Raw genomic sequence first — 21,470 nt, forward strand, 5'->3', positions numbered from 1 at the left:
TTTTCGGTGCTCCTGATTGGTGATGACTTGAAGCCATCTCTCTGCTCGTTAATGAAAAATTATAACAACAGGTGACTGTCAACAGCGTTAACTTGATGACTCATGAAAGAGCACTAAACCCCAATTGACTCAAGTTGTCGACCCCCCAGAGCCCTGCTCTGTCGAGGAGGTTGTCGCTTTACATTAAATGTCAGAGATGTTATGTGATATGTCGACTTATGGTATGGTTAAGATTAGGCTTGTGGGAGGAGTTATCTCAGTCTAGTCAAGCAAACCAAGTGACAGAAATGAGCAATTCAATTGGCTGTCCACCAAAGCAACCTGAATCGTGAAGGTCAGCAAAGCCCCAACAGGTGCCCCCCCTACACAGTGCATGATCTGCATATAGGAAGGGGCGGCTCTGCTGTCATATCCAATTGTTACTACGTCACAGACTTAGCAACAGCTACCCCAGGTAAACTGAAGCTTTTATGAGCTTTTAAAGGATTTGGACACCAGCTTGGGTCACAGCTTGACAGTCTGGCCCCCTCTCACCCATAGCTGTGCAAAAAAGAGAAAATAAATGAAAACACTTGCACAATCACTCCCAGGAAACCTCAATTTAGAAAGCAGCCCCTTATGTGTGATGCTTGTCTTTTCATCTTTACAGGTATCTCACAAAAGTGAGTACACCCCTCACATTTTTGTGTTCTGTCATCTCATGGGACAACACTGAAGATATGACACTTTGATACAATGTAACATAGTCCGTGTACAGCTTGTATCACAGTGTGAATTTGCTGTCCCCTCAAAATAACAACACACAGCCATTAATGTCTAAACCGCTGGCAACAAAAGTGAGTACACCCCTAAGTGAAAAATGTCCAAATCGTGCCCAATTAGCCATTTTCCCTCCCCGGTGTCATGTGACTGGTTAGTGTTACAAGGTCACAGTTGTGTTAAATCTGGTGTTCTCGCTATCACACTCTCTCTCTCATACTGGTCACTGAAAGTTCAACATGGCACCTCATGGCAAACAACTCTCTGAGGATCTGAAAAACAGAATTGTTGCTCTACATAAAGATGGCTGAGACTATAAGAAGATTGCCAACACCCTGAGACTGAGCTGCAGCACGATGGCCAAGACCATGCAGCGGTTTAACAGGACACTCAGAAAAGGCCTCGCCATGGTCGACCAAATAAGTTGAGTGCACGTGCTCAGCGTCATATCCAGAGGTTGTCTTTTGAAAATAGATGTATGAGAGCTGTCAGCATTGCTGCAGAGGTCAGCCTGGCAGTGCTCAGACCATACGCCCGCCGCACACGGCATCAAATTGTTCTACATGGCTGTCGTGCCAGGTAGGAAGCCTCTTCTAAAGATGATGCACAAGAAAGCCTGCAAACAGTTTGCTGAAGACAAGCAGACTAAGGACATGGATTACTGGAACTGTGTCCTGTGGTCTGATGAAAGTACAAAGACAAGTGTGTCTTGCCTAGAGTCAAGCATGGTGGTGGGAGAGTCATTGTTTGGGGGGGGGCCTGAGTGCTGCCGGCACTGGGGAGCTACAGTTCATTGAGGGAAACATGAATGCCAACATGTACTATGACACACTGAAGCAGAAACTGGGCCACAGGGCAGTATTCCAACATGATAACCTCAAAGACGACCACTGAGGGTAAAGGTGCTGGACTGGCCAAGCATGTCTCCAGACCTAAACCCTACTGAGCATCTGTGGGGCATCCTCAAATGAAAGGTGGATAAGCGCAAGGTCTCTAACATCCACCAGCTTCATGATATTGTCATGGAGGAGAGGAAGAGGATTCCAGTGGCAACCTGTGAAGTTCTAGTGACCTCCATGCCCAAGAGAGTTAAGGCAGTGCTAGAAAATAATGGTGGGCAGCCACACAAAATATTGACACTTTGGGCACAATGTGGACATTTTTCACTTAGGGGTGGACTCACTTTTATTGCCAGTGGTTTAGACATTAATGGCTGTGTGTCGAGTTATTTTGATGGGACAGCAAATTCACACTGTGATACAAGCTGTACACGGACTACTGGACATTGGATCAAAGTGATTCACATCTTCAGTGTTGTCCCATGAAAAGATATCATAAAATATTTACAAAAGTGTTTTCACTTTTTTTTACTTTTGTGAGATACTGTATTTATTTTTACCTTTCAGCCTCCTCTTTTTCCCTTCGTTCTTGTTCCTCCCGCTCTCTCTGTTCCCGTGCCTGACGTCTCTTTTCAGCCAGCAGTCTTGTGGCCTCTTCGGGGTCAGTTGTGCCAGCTGAAGGTTTGCCGACTACACCAGGATGGACTAAGGAAGAAGTTGAAGTTGCAGATTGAGAAACAGCTGGTGTGGACTCTGTCAAGAAAGTGGAATTTCACAATCAATCAGTGAACCCCCCCACCAAATCATTACCAGTAATGCTCACTGTGCACCTGTGACGACCCAGGTGGGCTTCAGCTGGCATAATGTCCTTGAACCCGGGTGTGCATGTAGTCATGTCTGAGGATGAGCCGGGCAATGAGGACATGGTGCAAAGTATAAAAATGCTTTTTGTTTAATAAAAAAAAAAAAAATATATAGTCAAGGGTTCAAATACCCAAAGTGCGTATGTGGAGTGGTCTTCAGATTAAAAAGTCAACAATTATTCCATAAAACTCATGTGTTTGTGGGGATAAAAGCAGCAATAACTAAATTCTACAAAACCTAGAGTTAAAATTTTGCAGAGATTCTTTATGTTCCTCTTCTGCCAGCACATCTTTCTCTTCCTTTCTCTCTAGCTCACACTTCCAACGTCTTGAAGCTGGAGGAGATGTTGACAGTGGTGTGTGATGATGCGGGTTCACTGCATGCTCCCATCGTCCATCCGGGAGCCCTTGAACCCGACACCGTCGGTAATGTTACCGATGAGCACGGCAGTGAGGCACAACAAATAGAGCAAGGGGATGGTGCAAAATGTGCAAACATGCTTTTATTTAAAACAACAACAAAACAAAGTCCAAATTAAATAAAGTGCAGTTCTTCAAATCTTTAAATAAATAATCCATAAAAACAGTTGTGAAGTGGAGGTTAAAAAAAAATTCAGAAGAAAAACAATCCTTTAAAACAATGACAAGGTTAAAATAACGCTGGAAGCAGTCCTTTAAAAACACAAAGCCTGGTGTCTTTTACCTGGCGGCTCCCCTGCTTCTCCCATTAGGCTCCGCAACAGGAGAGTCGTCCTACCAGTAGCTGGCCTTCTCTCCACTCTACTGGTCTGGTGCCTTCCAATCCCTGGTTCCGGTTCAGCTCACCTAGACTGAGACTTGGCTTTTTACCCAACGGCCAGGATGCTCACATTGGGACTTCCACTTCCAAACCTCCTGACTCCCGCTGCCTTCTCGGCCTTATGCAGCCAGCTGTCCTTCTGCCGGTCACTCCCGTTCCTTCATAAAATGCAAATGCACTGCAAATGCACTGCAAATCACCCCAGGAACCACTTCAGCCACACATCACCACGCACCCTCGCTAAGCCGCGAGTGCGGTGATTATTTATTTTAAAAATGGCCCTTTGACATGAGCTGTGGACCCACTATACCACATGGTGGTCCCCCCTCTTTCCGGCTCTCGCCCTGGCCACCACAGGCAGCACCCATTGGGACACCTGGAGCTGGACCTTCTCATACTGCTACCTTCTTCTGCATCCGCAGGACCTCTCGGCACAATCAATCAATCATTCCTGCAACTCCATGGTGCCGTTCCTGTCAGTCTATCACTAGGCCACAGATGGCTCTCCACCTTCACTACCATTGTGCTTGCTCACCTGCCCGATTCTGCCTTTAGGTGCTTTGCTGAAATTCACTGAAGGATGTCAGCTTGGTGCAGAAGTGAAAACAGCACAACCCAATGAAAAGATTTAGAATGGGTAGAAAGATTTAAAATGGGAAGAACAAGCAAAGCTTGATCAGGTCAACCCTCAACATCGCACACACAAGCCCACATCAATATGGCAAATGCCATCAGCAGAGAGGAGTGATGCATTATAGTATTGTCCTCTGTTACTGCACATGGATAGCATACAGGCTTGGGCAGATTTGTGGCAGATTAAATTTAATGTCAGTAAATGTAAAATACAGTGGGATGCAAAAGTTTGGGCAACCTTGTTAATATTATTATTTTTCCTGAAAATCTGTGGTGTGAGTTAAAGAGAGCTGTCCATGCGCGGAAGCCATCAAACCTGAATGAACTAGAGATGTTTTGTAAAGAGGAATGGTCCAAAATACCTTCAAGCACAATCCAGACTCTCATTGGAACCTACAGGAAGCATTTAGAGGCTGGAATTTCTGCAAAAGGCGGATCTACTAAATATTGATTTCATTTCTTTTTTGTGGTGCCCAAATGTATGCACCTGCCTGATTTTGTTTGAACAATTATTGCACACTTTCTGTAAATCCAATAAACTTCATTTCACTTCTCAAATATCACTGTGTGTGTCTCCTATATGATATATTTAACTGACATTTTTTATCGTAACAACCAACGATTTATACAGGAAAATAATGACTATGAACAAGGTTGCCCAAACTTTTGCATCCCACTGTATTACACATAGGAAGTAAAAATATTAGGTTTGAATACACAGTGGGCGGTCGGAAAATCGAGAGTATACCTTATGAGAATTGTTTAGGAGTCATAGTGGACTCTAAGCTATCAACTTCCCGACAGTGTTCAGAAGCCATGAAAATTTAATGTAAGTAAATGTAAAGAATTACACATAGGAAGTAAAAATGTGAGGTTTGAATACACAATGGGGGGCCTGAAAATCAAGAGTCCACCGTATGAGAAGGATTTAGGAGTCATAGTGGACTCTAAGCTATCGACTCCCAGTCAGTGCCCAGAAGCCATTAAGAAGGCTAACAGATTTGTCAGGTTATATAGTGCCTTGATGTGTGGAGTACAAGTCACAGGAGGTTCTGCTCAACCTTTATAACACACTGGTGAGGCCTCATCTGGAGTACTGTGTGCAGTTTTGGTCTCCAGGCTACAAAAAGGACATAGCAGCGGTAGAAAAGGTCCAGAGAAGAGCGACGAGGCTGATTCCAGAGCAACAGGGGTTGAATTATAAAGACAGATTAAGCCTGTGGGACTGAGCCTTTACAGTTTAAGCAAACAAAGATTAAGAGGTGACCTGATTGAAGTGTTTAAAATTATGAAGGGAATCAGTCCAGTGGATCGAGACGGTGACTTTAAAATGCGTTCATCAAGAACACGGGGACACAGCTGGAAACTTGTGAAGGGTAAATTTCGCACAAACATTACAAAGTTTTTCTTTACACAAAGAACGATAGACACTTGGAATAACTGACCAAGTAGTGTGGTAGACAGTAAGACGTTAGGGACTTTCAAAACTCGACTTGATGTTTTCTTGGAGGAAATAAGTGGATAGGACTGGCGAGCTTTGTTGGGCTGAATGGCGTGTTCCAATGTTCTAATGTTCTAATATCAGCTATGGATCTGCATGCAACATACCGTAGTACGTGATGACTTAGGGTCACCATAAAGATTGCTACCCAAACAGATCAACTGATATGCTCAGTTCTCCCTGGCCTAATGTTACCGGGGGAAATGGGCCGACTATGACTTGGGGAGCCTTCTGCAGACTTGGCAGGGGATTTCATTTGTCTTTGGTTGACAGACCGGGGAGTTTTGTGAGGTGTGATTCTCCTTTATAAAGACAAAATAGAAAATGTCAGATAAGCACGTCATGCTTTGAGAGGCAAGCCAACATCCTTCAGTGAATTTCAGCAGGTTTCACTCCCTCAGCGGCACGCTGTTTAACAAGCTTTTCCGAGACGCTCTTCCATCCAAGTACTGGCCGGGCCCAAACATTCTTAGCTTCAAGTGGACTACCCTTTCTGAAGTGCGTGTGTTTTAGCTGCTGACAATAGTCGGAGTATTAGTCCAAGAGTACAGATCCCCCTGAGGGTCTCCACAGATGAACCCACCAAATCCAACATTCTCCTTTTATTTCTACTCTTCTTCTTCTTCAGTCGATTTAAATTCCAACAACTCATTGGTTCACAGAATTGTCACAAGAACAGCATATAGTAAAGCTGGACTTTAGGGACATTCAGATCTCCACTTGATGTTATTTAGGAGAACCTCAATGAATAAGATGGATAAGGTTTTTGGGCCAAATGACCTTTTCTTGTCACAATTGTATTCTAATCGGTACTTGAAGTGGGTCGATAGGCACCAGAACTCCATCCTGGCACTTCCCTGTTTTGCCCTTATGTCTAATTGGCAGGTCGCCCCAAAAGCAATGCGAATTTAGAAAAACAACTGTGAATTTCACAAAAGCTTTCACAACTTCCAGGGACCTCCAGCTCACCCTCACCCTGTAGACAGCAGTAAGGCATTAACTAAATCAGTGATGTTCGCTGCCAACCGGCAATAGAAGTTTATCTGAGCTGATTGCTTGTTTTGTATGTCAGAGTTGCTTGTTTGGCGAATTCCCACAATTTGGCCAATAATTAACTTGTAAGCATGAGAGCCTGTGTGTGTGCGCGGGTGACATTTACAAACATGTCCTCAACGTAGCAACACCAAGAGCACTTCATATGAAGAGTGATGTTAGCAGCCTTTAACAACGTGTGGATGTCCTGAGGCCTAAATAAATAATCGTCAAGCACGTGTCGGTGGGTACTGCTTTTACTTTCTGAACATGAACGTGCTATCGGATTTTCAAGGGGTGTATTTCTGCCACTATAGGATCTTCAAGGCAGACCACCCCCCAAAACAGCTTTTGGACCAAAAATCAATCACAAATTTGGGGGTACGGCAAGATTTTTCTTTCTACTTCAACCACTGGTTCTAATGTTCTAACAGTTCTTGGGGCGAGGGACTAAAAATAAGCCTCATAAGTTTTTTTTCCCCCCAATCAAAACATTTCTATACTGTCCAAATAAAAACAAAACTATATTTGAAGTAACAATTATTTTCATTCAGTCTTTAATTATTACTATTACATACAGTTATATGAAAATGTTTGGGAACCCCTCTCAGCCTGCATAATAATCGACTCTCCTTTCAACAGTAGAGATCACAGTGCTATCTGTCTTTCATTTCCTAGGAGTACTGGGGTGTTTTCTGAACAAAGATTTTTAGTGACGCAGTATTTAGTTGTATGAAATGAAATCAAATGTGAAAAACTGGCTGTGCAAAAATGTGGGCACCCTTGTAGTTTTGCTAATTTGAATGGCTGTCACTGCTCAATGCTGATTATTTGGTTGGATGAGCTCATTAAGCCTTGAACTTCATAGACAGGAGTGTCCAATCATGAGTGGTCAAAGGTCTTTAAGGTGGTCAATTGCAAGTTGTGCTTCCTTCTCTTTGACTCTCCTCTGAAGAGTGACAGACAGAATGGGATCATCAAAGCGACTCTCCAAAGATCTGAAAACAAAGATTGTTCAGTCTCCTGGTTTAGAGGAAGGCTACAAAAAGCCATCTCAGAGGTTTAAACTGTCAGTTTCAATTGTAAGGAATGGAATTAGGAAATGGAAGGCCACAGGCACAGTTGCTGTTAAACCAACTCAGGTCTGGCAGGCCAAGAAAAATACAGGAGCGGCATATGAGCAGGATTGTGAGAATGGTTACAGACAACCACAGATCACCTCCAAAGACCTGCAAGAACATCTCGCTGCAGATGGTGTATCTGTACATCGTTCTACAATTCAGCGCAATTTGCACAAAGAACATCTGTATGGCAGGGTGATGAGAAAGAAGCCCTTTCTGCACTCGCGCCACAAACAGAGTCGCTTGTTGTATGCCAATGCTCATTTAGACATCCAGATTCATTTTGGAACAAAGTGCTTTGCACTGATGAGACACCAATTGAGTTATTTGGTCAGAACAAAAAGCGCTTTGCATGGCGGACGAAGAACACCTCATTCCAAGAGAAACACCTGCTACCTCCTGTCAAATTTGGTGGAGGTTCCATCATGCTGTGTGGCTAGTTCAGGGACTGGGGCTCTTGTTAAAATCGAGAGTCAGATGAATTCAACCCAATATCAACAAATTCTTCAGGATAATGTTCAAGCATCAGTCACAAAGTTGAAGTTACACAGGGGTTGGGTATTCCAAGAAGACAATGACCCAAAACACAGCTGGAAATCTACAAAGGCATTCATGCAGAAGGAGAAGTACAATGTTCTGGAATGGCCGTCACAGTCCCCTGACTTGAATATCATTGAACATCTATGGGATGATTTGAAGCAGGCTGTCCATGCTCGGCAGCCATCAAATTTAACTGAACTGGAGAGATTTTGTATGGAAGAATGGGCAACAATACCTCCATCCAGAATCAAGACACTCATCCCAGGATATAGGAGGTGTCTAGAGGCTGATAGATTTGCAAAAGGTGGCTCAACTAAGTATTGATGTCATATCTCTGTTGGGGTGCCCAAATTTATGCACCTGTCTAATTTTGTTATGATGCATATTGCATATTTTCTGTTAATCCAATAAATTTAATGTCACTGCTGAAATTCTACTGTTTCCATAAGGCATGTCAGATATTAAAAGGAAGTTGCTACTTTGAAAGTTCAGCCAATGATCAACAAAAATCCAAAGAATTAAGAGGGGTTCCCAAACTTTTTCATATGACTGTATTTGGTTGACACAATTAACCAAGGGGCCTTAACAACATTTGAAGTACACTCGGTTACATTTCTTTGCTTTATCCAGTTGCAGCACAGGTGGGTGAAGTGACTTCTTCAGAGTCCTAGCATCACCAGTGAGATCTGAACCCACAACCTCAGGGTTTGTAATCCAAAGCCCTAACCACTGCGCCACACTGCCTGCCTAATAGCAATCAATACGTATTCAATCAGTCGTACCCTTAATGAACAAAAAATGCAAATGTGAACACATGAACGATCAGATAAAATACTTCTAACAAAGAGGTGAAATTACAATTATTGCACTTTAACGTTAAAAGTAAAACGAAACCACAAACCTCCTCCTCCTCCTTCAGCAAATTCAGATTTACTTGTTCCCTCCACAGGTAAAGACCGCAGCTCCTGCTTTGGTTCTCTCGAAAGCTGCAGATCATCAGGTGTCTGATCATCTTCTTCTTCATCATCATGGCCCATAATCGGCTCAGTTCTTCCCGGCCTAATATTACCAGGAGAAATGGGCCGACTATGACTTGGGGAGTCTTCTGCAGACTTGGCAGGGGATTTAATTTGTCTTGGGTTGGCAGACCGGGTAGCTTTGTGAGGTGTGGTTCTCCTTTACAAAGACAAAAGAGAAAATGTCAGATAAGCATGTCACACTTTGATGGGCAAAAATGAGGAGTTGTAGGCCTAATAATATCAAGGCAAAACAACAGGGAAGCTCATGTTAACCGTTTTACACACATGCATGTACAGTAAATTCTTGGAACCAATATACTATTACTGTGTCGGGCCGCCTTTTGCTCACAAAATAGCCTCAATTCTTAATGCATGGATTGCACAACCTGTTGGAAACATTCCTTTGAGATTCTGGTCCATGTTGGCATGAATGCATCACACAATTTCTACAGATTCGTCAGCTGCACATTCACGCCACAGATCTCCTGTTCCTCCATATCCCGACGGTGTTCTTTGTTGGCGCCAGATCTGGGGACTTTTACAGCGAGTTCCCCATTTTGGACCTGAAAAACTGGAACCTGCAGATAGCAGTTGGGGACTGGCTGCCTCGGTTGAGGCCACATGCATTAAAGACAGGCCAGCGAAGGTCCTGACCTGCTTTGTGGCTCATGTGGAGGTTTCACACTTCCTTTGGCCATGTTTAGATTAAATAAAATTACATTAAACTTTGTTAATCCAATGGGGAAATTCAAATCGAGTAGCCGTGTTGTGAGCAGGAGATCCAAATACAATTTGAGGCTACAGAACAACATATGAAAAGTAAACTCTTTTCAATTTAGTATACAGTAATCATGGCGAGGCGTCTTATTTTATTCTAAAGTCGGGACCACTGAGTATGGCATCTCACACACTTACCTCACTGGAGAGGATGACTTTGCTCTGCTTTTGACTCCAGGTGACTGCGATCTCTTCACTGCTGACCTCCCCGTCAGACTGGATAAACTTTTCCTTTCTTTCTCATTTTCTTTGTCATTTTTATTAACCTAAAAACAATATGCAAAGGCTGATTATTCAATACAACAAAACTTAATTGTTAAGGAAAAAACAAAACACAACATGCAAAAATCTATTTGCAGCGATTAAGTCCCAAGTATCTGGCAGTGCAGACATGTTTAATGTGGAACTCTTAAAATAATTACACTTCCACGCCAAGTTCAGCTGCACAATACATGCGTGTGACGCTCCTCTCCATGCCCAGGACGACTCCGCAGATTCCTTTTTCTCAGTTTATTACTCAATTTACAGTATGTTGATGTCAAAGCCAATATCCCTGTCTTCACTCTGTCCTCAAGTCACGACTGTGTCCTCTGTGTTTATGGGAAGTTCCATCAGAGAAGTGACACACGTCCTTCACGGAGTATCCTAATACTTTACATAAAGGACCACTACAACCATCAAGCTTAGAGAATAAGATTCAAACAGAAAAAAGTTTTTGAGATTCACCCATTTACCACTCGAGCAATTTGAACACAAGACAATCCAATTTAGAGTGGTGGCTGATCGAGTCAAGCATTACTAGCTCTTGCATCATTGAATTACGTTGCTTCAGTTATATGGTCCATGCCGAACGTGCCCGGGAGTTGATGAGTCCACTTGTGCCTTTTTCCGTGCTTTCGTGAATGACTGAATTTTCGACCAGTTTGTTCTGGACTTCTGAAATGGGGCCTTGTTTGCCTGGATTGCCTTTTGTTTTAGGCAACTCCGTTTTGCCTTTTGTGCACTAAGGAACATTTTTGTGGAAATAAATTGTTTTTATTTCATAAAGTTATGTGTCTGTCCTTATGACTAGCCGTTACTTGACTGTGATATCCCCCTCTACTGGGCATTTTTGGAAAATATTGGGATTTATGTGCTTTGCGATTCCCGATTCATGACAACGGGGTGTGATGGTTCTTCTAAATCCACTGCATGTGGGAGCGTCGACTGGGACAAATGGTTGGAGTCCAGGGTTGGCTTCTGCTTCACGCTTGCTTGTATTAGCTAATGAAATCAGTAAATGGATGAATACATCTGTTTGTTGTAGATTTTAAAAATGATTTATATGTTTAAAGGCAAAATTGTGACTTAAACCTTATGATGGTTTAAAATTACAATAAATAAAAACAATCTCTCTTCTTCTTCGCCTTTGTTTTTTTTTTTTCACTTCTATGTGGAGTCGGTGTGCTTGATCAACCTTCTCCAAACAGCTGTCCTACACCTCCTCACCAGTCAGACCCTCTTTAACTTTATCCATCCACTTCTGCTTTGGCCTCCACTTACTTTCTCTTCCCCTGGACTTCCAATACCATCACTCCTTTGCCCTCATATTCCTCGTCTCTCCTCACCAGATATCCATACCACTTCATCCTACTCTCCTGTCCTTTCTTAGATTTCTCTCCCACTTTTGTTGTACCTCTGATTGTCTCATTTCTTATTCTATACTCCCTCCTTTTGTAACTCCACACAAAGCTTCAATTTTTTTTATCTGTGGACATAGAGCTGATGCGACTTGCCAAAAAGCTCCAGTTTGGTCTCGTGTGTCCAAAAGACCTTCTCCCAGAAGCATTGTGGCTTGTTAATATGCATTTTAGCAAATTCCAGTATGAAGTCCTCTCGAGTATTCTTCCATTGAGCCCACTGTCACTCAGACACTGATGGACCTTTGACCTTAGGAGTTCGGCTTGTATTTCTTTGGAAGTTGTCCTTGGCTTTGTGTCTACCATTCTCATTGTCCTTCTGGGGTCGATTTTCCATTTTGCAGCAGCATCCAGGGAGGTTGGCTACAATCACTTGGACCTTCAATTTCTTCATAATATTTGCAATTGTTAATAAAAGAACATCAAGTTGCTTGGACGTGGTCTTCTAGCCTATGTCTTTAATATACTTGTCTATCATTTTCTTTCTGAACTCCTCAGACAACTCTCTCCTTTGCTTTCTCTGGTCCATGTTCCGTGTGGGACATACGATGACTCCAAACATAGCAGAGTGAAGGCTTTTCTCCATTTAAGTTTGCCGAATGACCGCTCATCCATATCCACATTGTCATTTCTGCCATATCCAACATCTTTACCGCCGCTTGTCTCAGCTCCAAACATTATTGATGGTCTCACCAGTGTCTTAAAAAACCTGACCTTTAACCTTCAACTTAATTCTTGGATCACACAAAACTCCTGATACCTTCTTCCAATAGTTCCATCCACGCTGCAGGCTATGGGTTATCTCTGCATCTAATTCTCTATCTTGGGCTACCACTGATCCAAGATTCACTACATGGACAAAAGTACTGGAACGCCAGATCATTACACCAACAGAGACTTTAATGACATTGCATTCAAATACAGAGATTTTAATATGGAGTTGGTTCTCCTCTTTGCAGCTATAATGGCTTCCATCTTCTTGGAAGGCTTTCCACAAGCTTATGGATGGTTTCTGTGGGAATCTGCGCCCATTCACTCTGTAGAGCATTTATGAGGTCGGGCACTGATGCTGGATGGGAAGGCCTGCCTTGCAATCTCCAACCCAGTACATCTGAAAGGTGTTCAATGGAGTCGAGGTCAGGTCTCTGTGCGGCCCAGTTAAGTTCTTCTTCACCGAACTCATCTAACCATGTCTTTATGGACTCTGCTTTGTGCACAGGGCCACAGTCATGCCAGAATAGAAAAGGGCTCAAACTGTTCCCACAACGTTGGAAAAACAGTGTTGTCCAAAATGTCTTCGTATGCTGAAGCGTTAAGATTGCCCTTCACTAGAAGTAAGGGGTCTAGCCCAAACCGTGAAAAACAGCTCCACACCATTATCCCTCCTCTACCAAACTTGACAGTTGGCACAATGCAGTCAGGCAGGTTACGGTTCTTTCTGCATCCTCCAAATCCAGACTCGCCCAAACAGAGAAGCGTGATTCGACACTCCTTCAGACTGCTGGCACTGGACTTGGTGATGTGAGGCTTTCCTGCTGCTGCGTGGCCATGGAAAACTTTTACTTAAAATGTTGTTGTGCCTACATGCCAGGGAAAGTCTGGAACTCCTCAGCTATGGAATCAGCAGAGCGTTGGTGACTTTTACGCACCATGCACCTTGGCGCTCTGTGATGTTACATGGGCTTGAGTGGAGTTGCTGTTGTTCCTAAACGCTTCCACTTTCCAATAAGACCACTTACAGTTGGCCGTGGAATATCCAGCAGGGATGACATTTCACAAGTCGTCTTATTGCAAATGTGACACCCTATCACAGTACCACGCTTGAAGTTACTGAGCTCTTCCAAACGACCCAATTTGTTTCATAAATGCATGGCCAGGTGCTTGGTTTTGTACACCTGTGGCAATGGGTCTGAATTCAATAATTAGAAGGGGGGTCCCAATACTTTTTTCCATATAGTGTACTTAACCTTTAAACCACCAGAACCGGCTATTGTAAGTTCCCAATTTGCCAGCACGCCGGAGCTGATCAGTCCATGCTGTATATTCATTGAGCAGCCAGCTCATGACCACTGGCACCCCAGCGAACCAACATCACTCCAGCCGCCAGATTGGACTTGCCTGCCAGCATCGGAGTTGGCCTCTGTGTGCTCGTGTGCAGCCAGTTCAAGTGCAGTTGGCTCAGTGATTGACTGAATTTCATCAATGGCGTCAGTTGCACCTTCTACATTCAGTCATATGAAAAAGTTTGGGAACCCCTCTCAGCCTGCATAATAATGGACTCTCCTTTCAACAGTAAAGATAACAGTGGTATGTCTTTCATTTCCTAGGAGTGCTGCGGTGTTTTCTGAACAAAGATTTTTAGTGGCGCAGTATTTAGTTGTATGAAATGTGAAAAACTGGCTGTGCACAAATGTGGGGCCCCTTGTCATTGTGCTGATTTGAATGCCTGTCACTGCTCAATACCGATTACTTGGTTGGCTGAGCTCGTCAAGCCTTGAACTTCATAGACCGGACTGTCCAATCATGAGTGCTAAAAGGTATTTAAGGTGGTCATTTACAAGTTGTGCTTCCTTCCCTTTGACTCTCCTCTGAAGAGTGACAGACAGCATGGGATCCTCAAAGCAACTCTCAAAAGATCTGAAAACAAAGATTGTTGAGTCTCGTGGTTTAGGCGGAGGCTACAAAAAGCCATCTGAGAGGTTTAAACTGTCATTTTCAACTGTAAGGAATGGAATCAGGAAATGGAAAGCCACAGGCACAGTTGCTGTTAAACCAACTCAGCAGGTCTGTCAGGCCAAGAACAATACAGGAGTGGCAAATGAGCAGGATTGTGAGAATGGCTACAGACAACCACAGATCACCTCCAAAGACCTGCAAGAACATCTCGCTGCAGATGGTGTATCTGTAAATCGTTCTACAATTCAGCGCAATTTGCACAAAGAACATCTGTATGGCAGGGTGATGAGAAAGAAGCCCTTGCTCATTGAGACAAGCCAGATTCATTTTGGAACAAAGTGCTTTGGACTGATGAGACAAAAATTGAGTCACTTGGTCATAACAAAAATCACTTTACATTGCGGAAGAAAAACACCTGTTACCTACTGTCAAATTGGGTGTAGATCCCATCATGCTGTGGGGCTGTGTGGCTAGTTCAGGGACTGGGGCCCTTGTTAAAGTCGAGGGTCAGATGAATTCAACCGAATATCAACAAATTCTTCAGGATAATGTTCAAGCATCAGTCACAAAGTTGAAGTTACGTAGGGGTTGGACATTCCAACAAGACAATGACACAAAACACAGCTGGAAATCTACAAAGGCATTCATGCAGAGGGAGAAGTACAATGTTCTGGAATGGCTGTCACAGTCCCCTGACTTGAATATCATTGAAAATCTATGGGATTATTTGAAGCAGGCTGTCCATCAAATTGAACTGAACTGGAGAGATTTTGTATGAAGAATGGTCAGAAATACCTCCATCCAGAATCCAGACACTCATCTCAGGCTATAGGAGGACAGCGTCTGGAGGCTCAAAGGAGCAAAAGGAGGCTCAACTAAGTATTGATGTCATATCTCTGTTGGGTCTAATTTTTTTATGATGCATATTGCATATTTTCTGTTAATCCAATAAACTTAATGTCACTGCTGAAATCCTACTGTGCCCACAAGGCATGTCAGATATTAAAAGGAAGTTGCTACTTTGAAAGCTCAGCCAATGAGAAACAAAAATCCAAAGAATTAAGAGGGCTTCTCAAACTTTTTCATATGACTGTAGATTGTTGGTCGCCTTTTAGTAGTTTTGACAGTTTATCAGCAGTGTATAAAATGATTAGTGTTGCAATATTTGTGATGCTCTTTACATGTAAAAAATACGTGTTCCATTAAAATTTCACTTTTGCAATGAAGCCTATTGTTATGTTGGCACTTATTATAAGGATTAAAAAGATTACAGATAGCTTGCTCTCTGTCTCTCCTCCCCATTTGAGGCTGGACCCCACTTTACAAAGTCCCAGTGCTCTGACATACCTAGAGAGAGAGAGCACATCCAAAACAAAACAAGCAGTGGCGTATAAGGATTAAAATTGAGATATCTATTGCCGACACAGTCCAAATACTTCAAATTTCACTTTTTCTTGGTCAATTGTGACGTTTTCTTAAAAAGTGCAGCAAGAAAAGTATTTGGCATCCAGGGATGCATTACATCCCCCCCCAAGTATGTGTCAGTTTAAGGGTTAAACGTTTTGTACTCTTTTCAGTAGCTCTCCCTGCAGGCTAACTTCTGAATCCTGATTATCTGTAATACTATAAGAGATGCCCCTTCGGTCTCAGCTTTTAAATCCCGGCTGAAGACTCACTACTTCAGTTTAACACACCCTGACTAGAGCTGCTGATTAACTGTACAGACTGCATCTCTGTTGTTAGTCATTTGCACTAAAACATAAGTAACATGATAATTATATTTGAATACTAACCCTCACCTATTCTGTTTCTCTTCTCGGTACTCAAATGTGGCACTCTGTGCCACGGCCCACCTGCCAAGTTGCTTTGCCTGCCTAAGGTAAAGTCATCTCTGATGGAGGATTGTAGGAATTGTGGGGTAGAGGGGTCTTATCATTCGATTGGCTGGCCCAGCACTATTTCAGCTGTGGAATGGCCAATAGGGGGGAGCCAGCTTGATGGCCAGGGTCTCCAGGACTCTAAACAAATCCAAATTATGTTCTGTAAAATCATCCATCCATCCGCCATATCCTAACTACAGGGTCACGGGGGTCTACTGGAGCCAATCCCAGCCAACACAGGGCGCAAGGCAGGAAACAAACCCCGGGCAGGGAGCGTGCACACACACACACACTAAACACACACTAGGGACCATTTAGAATTGCCAATGCGCCTAACCTGCATGTCCTTGGACTGCGGGAGGAGGAAACCCACGCAGACACGGGGAGAACATATAAACTCCACGCACGGAGGACCCTGGAAGCAAACCCGGGTCTCCTAACTGCGAGGCAGCAACGCTACCCACAGCACCACCGTGCCGTCCCTCTGTGATATCATCTACTGTATAATTCTGCCCCGTACTTGTCCAATTTTTATTTTTATACTGTATTGAGGATTTGTTCTGTTCTGTGTATTGTATTGACTCCCTTCTTTTTGACACCCACTGCATGCCCAACCCACCTGGAAAAGGGTCTCTTTTTGAACTGCTTTTCCCGAGGTTTCTTCCATTTTTTTTCCCTACAAGGGTTTTTTTTTTGGGAGTTTTTTCTTGTCTTCTTAGAGAGTGAAGGCTGGGGGGCTGTCAAGAGGCAGGGCCTGTTAAAGCCCATTGCGGTACTTCTTATGTGATTTTGGGCTAAACAAAAATAAATTGTATTGTATTGTATACGGCAGGTTAAATCTGTGCGTTACAAAAGGCTCAGATGTATTTATTAGAAAATCGTAAGAAGAACAGACAAACAGAGAGAATCAGAAAGATCAAGATACTCACAGACAGTGAAGGCCCACTTCTTCTATGTCCAGAGAGTTCATAGTTTGAAGAAATCACCTTTGGTCGCTCTGAACTTCTGTACCGCGTAGGTTTGAATGATGCTGAAGTCAAAGGACTGCAAGATGCTGAACGGGGACAAATGGGGATAACTATGGGGGGGTGTTTTTAATGCAATGGAGTAGAGGGAGAGAGGAGAGGAGTTTGTCAGGAGTAGAGGTCGGGGAAAAAGAGAATACAGAAAGCAGCTATTAGATGAACTACAAAGGCCGAAACACAACAGTTAGAACCATCACCGTCAGAAGATTCCAAAAAATTGGGCTTTGTTGGGGTCGTGGGATTGATGTTGGTTTAATTGCAACATGAAGACACCCAGCAGAAATGACATGTGTCAAGGAAAATTCTTAGACTGTGATGGTTAGACCATACAAAGTTAATATGAATAACTTAAGGTTAGTAAAATAAAGAAGAGAGGAAGATCCCAAATTCCCCCAATTAAACAACAAAGATGACGACAAGTTGGGAGAAAAAGGCAGAAGACACGTCAACAGCAAAAGACAAGCAAGAAGTGGAAATGTCCTCCCCTCACTCCAGAACAAAAACACATTTCATATACAAACCTATTTATAAAGAGGTGGACAAATGTGTTGGCAGCCCTCCACGAAAAACAGAATCGACTCTGAAATTACTTGAAACGGACAAAAGGCATCGGCACCCATCAATGTTTAATATGTATTTCACACAAATCTGACTTTGCTTTCGGCAGAATACTTTAAATAACTAGGGGGCTTTGCCCCCTACTCGCTTCGCTCGCCAATTCCCGTTTTTGTTTTTCTGGATACACACTTTTAAGATTTTTTTTTCTTTGAATTGTTGCTATTTCATTAGTTTTACTTTTATTTCAGAACTTCTGTAAAATCAATATTTGGAATCTTTCGAGTCCCAACGTGCTGAATCTTTTTAATGAAGTCAGGTGTTTAATGACGTTGTACCATAATTCTCTGTTTGGAATTTCAGCCCAGACAAAACGATCTTCACCATCAGTTGTTAATCATTTTTTTTGTAAAGTAACCAATAAATGCATGTGAGGTAAACTCCGTTTTTGAAATTCTCTGACTTAAACTTCAAAGCCTTACTATATTTAAATACTTCTAACATATCACCTCTGTCCATATTCGATCTCTATTCGCCGTTTTCTCCGAGTAATTATTTCTCTTTGTTTGCGCTATAACGATGTTTACTTTCTTTTTTTTTTTTGACACTGTCGTTTTTTTCTGCTTTCATATTCTGTATCTCGCTCTGTGTGTGTTTCTACGAGTCTTTTGAATTCCATTTTTCATTTTCTCTAACCTGCTCTGCATGTGTTTGGCCCCTCGTTTTTTAAGCTCTTTATGATGTTTTACTTTGTTTTCTACTCTTTGTCTTTTATTTCTTGTCCTCGCTTTATCCTACTTTTGTTTCAATGACACCTGGTCCGTGGTGATTATTTTCCCTTTTTCGAGTAATAATTTCCATTTGTTTGCGCTCCTGCAATCTTTACTTTCTTTTTGTTTTATATAGTTTATAATTTTCATACTTTCATATTCTTTAACTTTCTCCACATGTGTATTGCGCTGTTTTTTTTTTTTTGGAGTCTTTCGAATTCCACTGCTTTAATAATCTCTAACCTGCTCTGCATGTGCGTAGTGCTATCGTCCGCACTGGACGTGATTTTTTTTCAATTCCACTTGTTCCGCGCTGATAATTACTTTCCTTATTTTCTGAATTTGCACCTCGATTATTCTTTTTCTTTTTTGTCCCTCCAACGCTTTTGAGTCTCTTTTCTCTGTGCTGCTTTCTTCTTCGCTTAGTCATCTACGTTTCATTTATAACGTATTGTCCTTATACGCTTTATATGCGCTGAGAGCCCTGGATCTGTGTGTGCTCAAAGCCAAAACACGACCGAGTGTAGTGCCACCCGTGTTCTCATTTGGTTGTAAGTACGGCGTGTCTTGCAAGAATCTCATGTTCTACATCATTCGCGAGATGGTCCTGGGCCAGTCTCTTGGCACAAAGTCTCATGTTTAAGGTCCCAGCGAGACGCTCCGTGGCCAATGTCTTTAGTCTCGCGGGTCTTTTAAGTGTCTTCCGTGATCTTATAAGATCACACCTCGTTTCTCTGCAGGATTTTTAAAATTTTTTTTTATAATAGAGAGATTACACAAATGGAAATGGCCTGGACAAAAATGACGGGACCCTTCACCTTTAGTTGCACAACCCTGAGAGTTTGCAATCGCTGCACATAAGCGATTCCCAGGGCTCTCAGTGAGACATCTGCACCCGTCCTCAGGTAGCCCGGCCCACTCGTCCTGAGAAAACTACACGCACTGGGTCAGGTCTGAAGGGGGTCGTCTTCATACCGCACTCTTCAGTTCTTTCCACTGACGTCCAGTGGGATTCAAATCAGGGCTCACAGAAGGCCACTTTAGAACAGTCCCATATTTGGTTCTTGGGTGTTTTTCACTTACCCTGTTGAAGGGCCCGTGACCTGTGACTGAGCGCCCTGACACCGTGTCACTCCAGAATGTCTTGAGATTTCATTGTTTCCCTGCACAGACTCAAGGCACCTCATACCAGATGTAGCAAAGCAGATCCAAAATATAAATAAGCCTCCACCATGTTTCACAGTAGTTCTGGTGTTCTTTCATTTTTTTTGTCTGTGGACACAGAGCTGAAGTGACTTGGCCAAAAAGCTCCAGGTTTGTCCCTTCTTTCCTAAGGACCTTCTCACAGAAGCATTGTGGCTTATCAATGTGCATTTTAACAAATTCCAGTCTGGCTTTTTGGTGTTCTTTTTTTCCCATTGAGCCCACTGTCACTCAAAATTCAATAGATGGTGCGATCAGACACTGATGGACCTTTGACCTTGGAGTTCAGCTTGTATCTCTTTGCTTTTTTGCCCATCATTGTCACTATCCTTCTGCCCATCCTGAGGTCGAGTTCCCACATGCGATCGCATCCAGGGAGGTTGGCTACAGTCATTTGACCTTCATAATATTTGTAACTGTTGTCAGAGGAACATCAAGCTGCTTGGAGATGGTGGTCTTCTAGCCTTAGCCTTTAACCTGCTGGTCTGTCATTTTTATTCTGATCTCCTCAGACATCACTCTCCTGTGCTTCGTCTGGTTCAGTGTGGGACACATGATGACACCAAACAGCAGAGGGACGACTTGTCTGCATTGAAATCGGTTGAATGACTGATTGCACGATTTGGAGACGTGTGTGTGCGTGGTACGAATTAAAAAAAACCAAATAGTTTGAAAACTTTGAAAGCTTTTTCTTGGCGTCCTAACAAATGTGTCCAGGCCATTTTAGAAGATATGAGGGACATTCAAAAAGTTTCTGCACTTTCGTTGGAAACGGTGAAGGTGAGAGAAAAGTAATTGGGCATTAAAAAGTTGGCACAATGCTGAGAAAATTGCATCGCAAAGGAAGGTAACGTTGTAGAAAAGTGATGTCATTTATTTTTGAAATTCTAAATAGATAGTTAAAAAATAAGTGAGGAAACTTTTTGAATGTCCCTCGTGTTTGTAGAATAAGCAACACTTGATTTCTTCTCACACTTGCTTTGCTTTCCTTGAGGACATCTCAAAAGCATACAGGGACACTGGGGACAATGGCTTTTCATTTCCTGTTACTTTTCTGTAGGCATACGCCACTTTTTCCAATGAGCTATAAGGGGACCAACACATTTGTCCACGTCTGAGGTACAAATATAATGTAGAACAGTACAATACACACACATCTATACATATAAAAGACAAAGCCTTCACTGACTCGTCACTAATTCTCCCACTTTCCATGTAGGTGGGAAGCTGAAATTTCGTGTGCTCATTCCTTGCAGTATAATTACAAAAGTTAGGTATGTTTCATGTCCTATCATGTTTCATGTCCTGTTTCATTGCAACACCCAAGGAGGGGAAACGGGTGAACCCCCTAAACTGTATATATAGATAGGGGAAACCCATCCTCACTATTTCTGCGACTTCCAATATACGTACGAAGCTCAAGTTTCCCATGCTCGTCCTTTACACTGTACTTTCAAATGTTAAGTATGTTTCATTTCGCGCCGTGCCCCGTAACGAACTTTTGAAACTAACGTCTTCTTTTTGGCGGTTCTCACCATTATGCCATAAGGAACTTTTGGAACTGACCTCTACTTTAATTCTTTATTTCCGTTAACAGATGAATTATTTCACAGCCAAGACGCACAAGGGCCGCCCCCGGTCCCCCTTCCTTTTTCCGCATGGTCACGTGGTTGACTCCCTACCTGTATACATTAACGACATTCCGCGCTCATGTACCTCCTCACTCGCTTCCTTACTTACTTTCCTCAGCTGCTCATCGTACTCACTGCTCCCTTCTTCTTTACTCCACCACGTCAAGC

The 21,470-nt window shown here is 42.8% G+C and overlaps 1 protein-coding gene across 9 annotated transcripts in view; it reads right to left on the reverse strand.

Moving 5' to 3' along the window:
- map7b (microtubule-associated protein 7b) overlaps positions 1–21,470 on the reverse strand; it is a 95,745-nt gene that overhangs the window by 17,502 nt on the left and 56,773 nt on the right. For 6 of the 9 annotated variants that reach the window (XM_039738884.1, XM_039738881.1, XM_039738880.1 and 3 more), the window contains 4 exons: positions 17,048–17,196; positions 10,022–10,149; positions 8,989–9,263; positions 2,159–2,351 (listed from right to left, as the gene is read on the reverse strand). In XM_039738884.1, the coding sequence (XP_039594818.1) occupies positions 2,159–2,351; positions 8,989–9,263; positions 10,022–10,149; positions 17,048–17,196 (745 nt within the window). The remainder of the gene's footprint in view (positions 1–2,158; positions 2,352–8,988; positions 9,264–10,021; positions 10,150–17,047; positions 17,197–21,470) is intronic. The other 3 variants (XM_039738882.1, XM_039738887.1, XM_039738889.1) reach the window with 1 other exon arrangement.

This window comes from Polypterus senegalus, chromosome 16 (assembly GCF_016835505.1).
Source record: "Polypterus senegalus isolate Bchr_013 chromosome 16, ASM1683550v1, whole genome shotgun sequence".
NCBI lineage: Eukaryota > Metazoa > Chordata > Cladistia > Polypteriformes > Polypteridae > Polypterus > Polypterus senegalus.